General features: G+C 37.8%; 1 protein-coding gene across 2 annotated transcripts in view; it reads left to right on the forward strand.

Annotated features, from left to right (window-relative positions):
- pnpla7b (patatin-like phospholipase domain containing 7b) overlaps positions 1 to 2,523 on the forward strand; it is a 42,587-nt gene extending 40,064 nt beyond the window's left edge. For both annotated transcript variants that reach the window (XM_031300496.2, XM_031300497.2), the window contains exons 33-35: positions 1,263 to 1,347; positions 1,723 to 1,835; positions 1,966 to 2,523. In XM_031300496.2, the coding sequence (XP_031156356.1) occupies positions 1,263 to 1,347; positions 1,723 to 1,835; positions 1,966 to 2,031 (264 nt within the window). In that variant the 3' untranslated portion in view covers positions 2,032 to 2,523. The remainder of the gene's footprint in view (positions 1 to 1,262; positions 1,348 to 1,722; positions 1,836 to 1,965) is intronic.
- Positions 2,524 to 9,267: the final 6,744 nt, after the last annotated feature.

Genomic DNA, 9,267 nt, shown 5'->3' on the forward strand with positions numbered 1-9,267 from the left:
GTGTTTGGAGTTTTGCGACCAGATACGGCCAAAGTTGAATCTATCAGCTAGCGTTGCTCTGGTTGGTTGTAGCTCAATCCTATTGCGTGCAGAGAGAATTTGAAAGACAACCGTTTATCCCGCCCCTCAGATTGATCCCTGTCAATGGTGAGTTCCCAGACCCAACATCTGGATGTGGGTCTGGCTTGTCAGGCTATTACTCCAGTACTGTACTTAAGTCCAAATGTTGAGGTACTTGTACTTTACTTTACGACTACACTCAGCAGTAAGCATGATCAGCCCGCGAACAGTAAAGGCAATGAGTCTTACCTTATTTTACAGAAATCTATGCATTTTCCTGTTATTTCTGACAATTTGATAAACAAAAATGTTGCTTATGTAAATGAAACCCCAATTAACAAAACAAAAAATCGTAATATTAATATTTATATACCATCTTTAACATCACCAGGAGAGTCCAATACAGCCTGACTCTGGAGATAAAACTGAGATCAGTGCTCATATTCAAGTTTATGTTCTGCTGGTTTAACAGTTGTTTGGTAAATTGCTCTTAAACACATTCAGAGAGGATTTAAATTGCTATTTTTATTCTCAATTCTCATCATTTTGGCCCTGGTGATTTTCCTTTGGGGCTGGCTACAATCTCTTTGGGGGCGCCAAAAAATTCCTCTATGCAGAAAGCTTTACACCAAAATGATGCTTCAATTCCCTCCCGCTTCAGTGTCATGGCAAGTCATGGAATTATTAAGTAGGTGAAGGCTATGTCAGCACAGAGTCACACAGAAAAAAAGAATTATTCTGTTCTATATGTATCATCACAAAGAGCGAGAAAAAAACTAAATTGAAGCTGATTTAAAGTCTTCTGTAGCCTGGTTAACACCAGACCCTTCTCAGTTGTAACTGAGAGGGGGTCTGGGGAAGCTTCATTGACAGTTCACCAACGGACGCCGCTCAAATGCCTCTGGGCGCAATTGGATAGTCCTTCAACCAATCAGACCAACGATCTGGGTGACGTAGCAGTGAAAGCGGCATCAACGGGTTGCTGCGCTTCAGTGGCCGTCATGTTGAATGTAAACAAAAAGCTGCTTGCTGTCGCTGCGCTATCGTCATCGTGTAAAGCCCGCCTCAACAGTTGTGATTGGTGTAAAGCCCACCTCAACAGTTGTGATTGGTGTAAAGCCCACCTCAACAGTTGTGATTGGTGCCTAGATTTGGAGAAATTGGACAGGCTTCTGTGGAATGATGCAGTTTGTATCTTTCAGGTGGTCACCTGTCCGAATGCCTCCTTCACAGACCTGGCGGAGATCGTGTCGAGAATCGAACCTGTCAAGAATGCCTTAATCGATGGTAAGTTATCAGTCAAAAATTGAAATCACAAACCAGTGCATCAAAAAAATGTTTTAGAGACATCAATCTTAATATCAAAGCCTGCTTTTAATTCTCAGTATGCAGGTGTGGGCGTAGCTCTGAGTAATATTTATCTCTAGTAAAATGACAGGAGCTGTGAACATCTGTGTAGCTATTTTGAAGTTGTGATGTTTTGATCTGTACGTTACTGCGTATTTATACACTTAAAACAAATTCATACTAAAATGCTATCAGAAGTTTCAAGATAGTGTTTTTTGTTGTTTACTATCTTTGCAAAATGCTCCCTATTTTATACAGTTGTATGATTAAAATGGGACATATTTCATGTATTTCATGTCTTTTGTCTGCCTTCAGAGGAACTGTCAGAAGAATACCAGACAGATTACGATGAGGAGGCGGTGGAAAGCGCTCTCTCTGACTTTGAGGCGTTCGCCCACGGCAGTGAACACACTGACACTGCTGAAACAGTATGTATAAAACTAACTACACTTTATAAACCAATGCAACCATCACTGCTTACCTTTTTCTTATTACCACATATGCAATCATCACACAGTAAATGGAAGACAGTGATGACTTTTTTTGTCTCTTTTACAGGATGAGGAAATTCCAATCCGAGTTCGACGCCGCCCAAAGAATTCCTCACAGAGTCTTCGGCCGTGACTGCCTGTCAGGGCTGCTGACCATCGTCCACAACAAACACATTTCAATGCAGTGTTTCTGCAAACCTTTAAGAAATTCACTCACTCTTTCAAACATGTAGCTCATGCTCTTGAGCCAGGCAGCATGCTCTGTGTCTTTGAGGAAGACACTGAGCAGGACACAAAACTGTTGATGGATACAGTGACTTCAACAGAAAGACATAGTTCTAATTGAGTGAAGAGCCCCAATGTGCTTTGTAGATGTCAGTGGTTTAAACAGTCCAGTAACAACCAGGGTTCCTGTCGTTGAGGAACTCCTAAAATGTCATGCATCTAGGAGACGTGTATTCCAAACAGGGAAATATATAATCTGTCTGTTCTCTTGGGGAAGTCAGGGAACAGCAAAGGATTTTACAAATCGGTTATTTTACGGGAACACACTAGAGTTTATTTTTTTTCACTTGTTTGACACATTTGTTGACTTGTATGGCAGTTACTTGCTGTCATAGTTGTGGAAAAAATAGGTAAAATGTATGGAACAGATGGAATGTATGGCACATCTCGCACAAGCTTAAAAATGCACTGCAATCGTTCAACATAATATTTCATAAAATTCAGTGCCACTTTTTGGGACAGTTCTATGCATAGCTGCTTCCTACAATAATACGCTCAGATTCATAAAGCACTATAGTGCATTTCATAATGTTAAAATATTGAAAATATATTTTATGTGCCTAGAATGTACTTCAAGTAGTATTACTGTAATGTCTGCCTAATGATGAAGAATGTCTCCTCTTTCAGATCAGGGATATCTAAACACCGTGGGTGTGACAAGTATAATGTGAACAATGACTATAATAAGCTTTTTTGTAATACCTGCAAAATTACTCGCTTCAGATTTATATCATGAAGGTAATTCTTACACAGAGCCTCACGCACAGCACTGCAGCACTGAAATGGAGGTGCTGAAAGTAGATGTCTGAGTGACGGGTCTCCTTTCAGCTCAGTTACACTTAATTTGGCAATTCCGTATACTTGACTTTATGGCAGCCGTTTTAGCCATCACTACACATTTCATATTTTACCTCACCCAGCCAGTTTACACTACGGAAGAGGATTAGGGCCACATGTGAACACATTTATTTGAGTTTTGAGTTTAAAGTCAGAATTCTTTCTTTTTTTTTTTTTATTAAGAAATAATAATTTTTTTTTAGACTTTTAAAAAAGAATTCTGACTTTAAATAAAATTCTGACTTTTAAATAAATTCGGGGGTGGCAGTAGCTCAGTCCGTTGGGTTGGGAACCGGAGGGTCGCCGGTTCAAGTCCCAGTACGGACCAAAGTACGGAGTGTGGATTGGTAGCTGGAGAGATGCCAGTTCACCTCCTGGGCACTGCCAGGTGCTCTTGAGCAAGACACCATACCGCTCAGGGCGCTGGTCCAGCACTGGCAGCCCACTCACTCTGACATCTCTCCATTAGTGCATGAATAGGTCCTGAGCATGTGTGTGTGTATTTCAGGCCTGTGTGTAGTGATTTCTAACAGAGTTTAAATTGTAATTTCCCCACTGGGGATCAATAAACAGTATAAATTATAAATTAAACTCAGAACTCAAATACATTATTTGACATTTGGCCCTAATCCTCTTCCGTATTACTCCTATATGTACCTATTTGAACTGAAAAAGCAGGTGTGCCTGGATACACCCTCGCCGAGTTTGCACACGTGACCGACCACTTTGTGCTGGTCCTTTCAACTGTTCCGTTAATATAGATTATACAAGTCAACCAGCCTTCATTTTTCAGATTTCCTCTTTTTATATAAAGGTATGGTTTTTGAACTTTGATCAAAGTGAATTAGTTAGTTTACACCGATTTTTTTCTTTCCGTTACCTGGGGACAGGACAGAGCAGCGTGACTCACTTACTGAACCTATCACCGTATGTACCTGGACTTTTTATGTTTTAACTGTATGATAGAATAAGAATACCTAGAGTGGTACCTAACAAATACTATACCTGCCAATTAATGCAACATTACACTTTTTATACCTGCCATTTGTCCTTTTTAATCACCGTGGTTACAGAGCTGTGGTTTTGAATCAGTGTTTTATTGTTTTAGGTTTTTATGACTGGAAGGCAGAAAAGTGTAATGAGTCTAGTGGCTTTCATAATAATCTAAATACCATGTTTGCTTATGTTAATGATTTTGTGTTAATAGGGAGTACTACTGTTTGTCAAAAATGTTTTCTGTTGGACGTTGCCTTTCAATAACTGGATTCCTATTTTCAGTTTGTTACTTATTATTTGTTATTGTTAATACTGTAGTAGTTTAAAAATGTAGAATAATTTAGAATATTTAATTATGTATATTTAGTGAACAAACTGCTGGGTGTAACATATGCACTATTTGATAGAAATTAAAAGCCCAAATTATGGAAAAACTGAACAGAGAAGTCCAGAAGATGAATTCTTTTTTGGAATCTGAAATGATGAAACTGAAAAGTTTGTTAAAATAAAGTAGTTTTCTGTATGTCAGTCCATGTCATGTTTATATGTCAGTCTATACATTTTAGTTCAGAGGAATGTTTTTAAGCTATGTGAAGCAATGCTTTTTCAACTTTTACAGATACATATTAAAGCCAATTATTGTCATAACTGCCAAAAGTCCAACACAGTTTGTGTCAAGTGCAAGAAATAGCACAGATATCATTTCTATGAATTGCAGTGTCTGTCTGATCGATTGGTTGGCCCACCACTTTCCAGACTGAAATATCCCAACAACTTTGAGATGAATTGCCATTAAACTTTTGTACAGATATTCATGTTTTCCAGAAGATGAATCCTACCGACTTTGGAAGTCTCATGACTCTCCCTCTAGCACCGCCGTGAGGTTGACAGTTGTATGTGATCCCTTCACTTTTCATCTAGCGCCATCCTCAGGTCAAAGTTTTTGCAATGTCTCTAATACTTTTGGTTTATGACACTAAATACCTGCAAAATTACAGACATTAGCTTAGCTGTACTTTGCTTTAGTGCTAAATAGGGACTGTTGGCATGCTAACATGTTAACCGAACATGGTGAACATGGTTAAGATTACAGCTGCTTCTGCACTATGGATGTATTATTGTGTTCAGAGTTCTTAATTGTCCCTCGAGGGGAAATTTGATTTGCAGAACAACAACGATAAACAAGGCATAAAACATTTTAGCAGCACACAACCAACAGATTGATTTAAGAACAATTTCATCACTTAAAAAGTGGACAGTGTGAAATAAAATCCCTTGAGATTGTCTGAAAGAGTGATTTCTAAAAGTGTCACTGAAAAGGCCCAAAGTGACTAATAAAAACTGCATGCAAGAGTTGTGCAAGTTAACTTGAATAATTGCACAGGGAAAGAAAATTGTACCTGTTTGTTATTGCTCTAGGTCAGGGTGTTCAATGTTTTTTGAACCAAGGACCTCTTACTGAGTGAGAATACATTTTTAGTACATAGAATACTAAGCTGTTAAAATAGTAATTGTTGGCATGATTTTATAAATCATGTTTTAATGTTAAACATACAAGTGGCACAGTGAATCCTTATTAACTGTATCTGGATGGCTACCTTAGTGACTATCTTACCTATAGGCCAGTCAGCCTATCATCAGTGGGTTTGACACAAATAGGCTAATTTCTATTTGCTAATATGTTGGATTCAAGTTGAGGCATTTACATTTTTGAAATAAAAACGTTAATACCCCCCTGCAGTAACTCTGAGGACCCTAGGGGTCCCGGGCCCCCTGTTGAAGATCTCCGCCCAGAGGGAAGAGGAATGAATTCCTCTGAGAGTGGGTGGTCAGAACTTGACAAGATTAGCCGTGCCTTCTGCAATACTTGTCTGTCAAAGATCTTTGTTAGAGAGAGCTGCTGTGTGTCAATTATCTCGCCGGCCTCTGTAACAATTTTGGACATACGACATTGGATTTGTACTGTAAGGTTCCCATAGAATGAAATCAAAGGAAAAGTTAAAATGGACTAAATGTAAGATCTGTAGAATAAAGCCATCAGAGCATGTGCATGTTCACATAGTGAAGTTAGCATTTAGCTCAAAGCATCACTGTGTCTCAGTGCAACATGGCTGCTGATTAACACTAAAGTAGGAGGTGACTTCAGGCTGACTAACTCAGGTCTGATCCAGAGGACACAAAGGAATAAAAGCAGAACTGATATGAAATTAAAAAGTGAGTGTGATGCTTGGATAAAAGATAACAAGAAATCAGTGAAGAGACTGTAGTTGAACAGGTCTAATGGTTAGACTGAGCCTGACTGGATTTTAATAGGAAACTAAAGTGTATGGAATGCCATTTTAGTCCATATTAAATAAATAAATACATGAATACATGTATATGCCTATGAAATAAACCCTGAATTAAATAAGTGAGGCAATACATATGAACAAATATATTATTCATTTGAAAATAAATAATAAATAGAGATGGATTGAATTAAAAGTCCCCTGAAATAAATAAAAGTAAAAAAAAACTATTTATTTATTTATTTATTTATAGAACTATATTGAGTCATATATTTATATTACTATTTATTTTCTATATTTATTGCCTCATTTATTTACTTCAGGGTGTTTTTCATAAGCATATTTATTTATGTATTTATTTAATAAACTCTGAGGACCACCTAGGGGTCCCGGACCCCCTGTTGAAGATCTCTGCTTTAGTGGGTGTCCCCAGAGTGTTGACTAATGGGAGAATACTGTTGGAACTTGGATGTTAAATTAGTTTTCCAGTTCAGAAACGTGTAAGTGACGCTCGGCCATCATTGAAGCCCAACGGTCCAACGTGGCTTTAAATATTGAGTGGGTGCGTGTGTCTTGAAGAGGTTTAAACTGGGAATGGTCAGTCCATAGCATGTTCAGCTGATATTCCTATAGTGCTAACCCTAGACTAAACTTCTGTTTCTATTGTGAAGTTTGAAGAAGAGCTTTGCTAAATGTTATAGGCTGCAATAGAGCTGTAATCGGGCCTTAAAAGTTCGGCCCGACAAGGCCCGAGCCTGACAGAATTCGGCCCGAGCCCGACAAGTACATTTTGATTGACAGATTTTTAAAAGCCAGAACCCGTTTACAGCCCGACTGTACAAAAGGCCGTCTATCAGCAGTGATTAGAGTGCATGTCGGAGAATAGCGCGGACAGCTCTTTTGTCTTCCGTCAAGTGAGTAATGAGTAAAATATAATAACATACAGTAGGTAAAAAATGAGTAATTTATACATTTTTTAACATCATTTATTCGTGACTAACGGAGGCTATCGGCCACATGGAAGTTGGAAGAAAGAAATAAAATAAGTCCTCCAGAAGCCAGCCTCTGTTTCACCTCCATTTACACGCTAATCGAAACGCTTCACCTGACCGCTCGTTTACTGCGCAACTCGGAGCGCAAGCCCGAGCCCGGCCTGAGCCCGTGTAACATGATAGAAATGAAGACAAAGGCAAAGATCTTCAGCTCTAGGCTGCATTATTGTGCACTTGACACTGAAACAGGAAGCTGGTTCTTTTTAAATCTGCAGCATGTTGATGCTAGAAGCTTCCACTTTCTTTTACCAATGACTGATGAATGATTTCTTTTCTTCTTATTCAACTGTTGCTCAGAGGGATCTTTTTTTCCCCTTTCAGTTGTCAGCCTGGTTGAACTATTGAACAGCGTTTTGTTCTCCATGTACAAAACTACAGAACATATATTCCCAGTGGTGGAATGTAACTAAGTACATTTACTCCAGTACTGTACTTCAGTCCAAATGTTGAGGTACTTGTACTTTACTTGAGTCTTTTCTCTTCATGCCACTTTCTACTTCTACTCCGCTACATTTCAGAGAGAAATATTCTACTTTTTACTCCACTACATTCATCTGTTACAGCTTTAGTTACTAGTTACTTTACACATTAAGATTTCTGCACACAAAACCCATGTAGTTTATAAAATCTGATGTTTGATTCTAAAGTAAACTAGCCAACAATATAACGGCTACAAGTCCAGCTGAGATGATCAGACCATTAAACACACACCTGGTTGGATCCTTTACACTTTCTACAAGGTTTTAATACTTTAACTACATTCTCCTGATGATACTTACAGACTTTTACTGCAGGACTTGTACTTGTAACAGAGTATTTTTACAGTATGGTAATAGTACTTTTACTTGAGTAAAGGATCTGAATACTTCTTCCACCACTGTCTATTTGTAAAGAAGACTTTCTACAAGCTAAAAGCATCAAGGAGCATTCCGACATATAGAGGCGTCCTGAAGACATCTAACAGGACATAATCAAGCTGTGTGGCAGCAGATTACAGTGGAATAACTGCAGTGTGGTGACATAAAAGAAAGTTGAACATTTCTAGTATTTTATTTTAATCAAACATGTCTAATTTGTTTGCCTTCACCTTGCAACAACTTGTACTGCGTGTAATGTTAAATTTAAAACCTCCTGTTGACGCTGTACTCCAGCCATACGTTTTCTGTATTTTATTCCAGCTTGTTCTTGTTTTTGTTATGAAATCAACTTTCTTAATCAAATCAACAAAACTTTCTTTCTTCATATGAAATACATTTGCTTAATGTTAGTTAAGCATTTTTCCTCACTTTCTTTGTCAAATGCAAATTTGCTTGATTGGCATGAAGATCACAGATATGGACCTGATTTTTACAATTGTGCCTATTTCCTCAGTGGAAAATAGATCAATATAATAAAGACAAATAAAATAGTAGCTTTGACTCAAGTGTAAAGGATGTGTTCTTCTTTTATTTTGTTTCAATGCTATTTCTTTTTCTTTTTATTCAGAACAAAATTTAAAATATAAAACACAATAATTCTGTTGCAGTACATCAAAATGAAAAAAAAAAACAATATCTATAAAGTGTTACAAAACAATATGTTCAATATGTCCAAAAAGGAGCGAGCCAAAGCCGAAGTTTGTTATTGTCATTCCACTGTAAATACTTCCTGTACATGTTGTTAGAATGAGCGTTTTCCAGCTTTGTCTCCTGGATGAAGTTAAGCCCTTCCTTAACAGGCATGATCTAGAAAAGGCGATTCATGCTTTTATTAGTTCATGGTTGGATTACTGTAATGCTCTTTATGTTGGTCTGAATCAGACCTCCATCTCACGTCTTCAACTTGTGCAAAATAATAAGAATAAGAATAATAAGAATAATACATTTTATTTAAAGTCGCCTTTCTCGGCACTCAAGGACACTGTACTGGGAT

This window comes from Sander lucioperca, chromosome 2, assembly GCF_008315115.2.
Source record: "Sander lucioperca isolate FBNREF2018 chromosome 2, SLUC_FBN_1.2, whole genome shotgun sequence".
NCBI classification, from domain to species: domain Eukaryota; kingdom Metazoa; phylum Chordata; class Actinopteri; order Perciformes; family Percidae; genus Sander; species Sander lucioperca.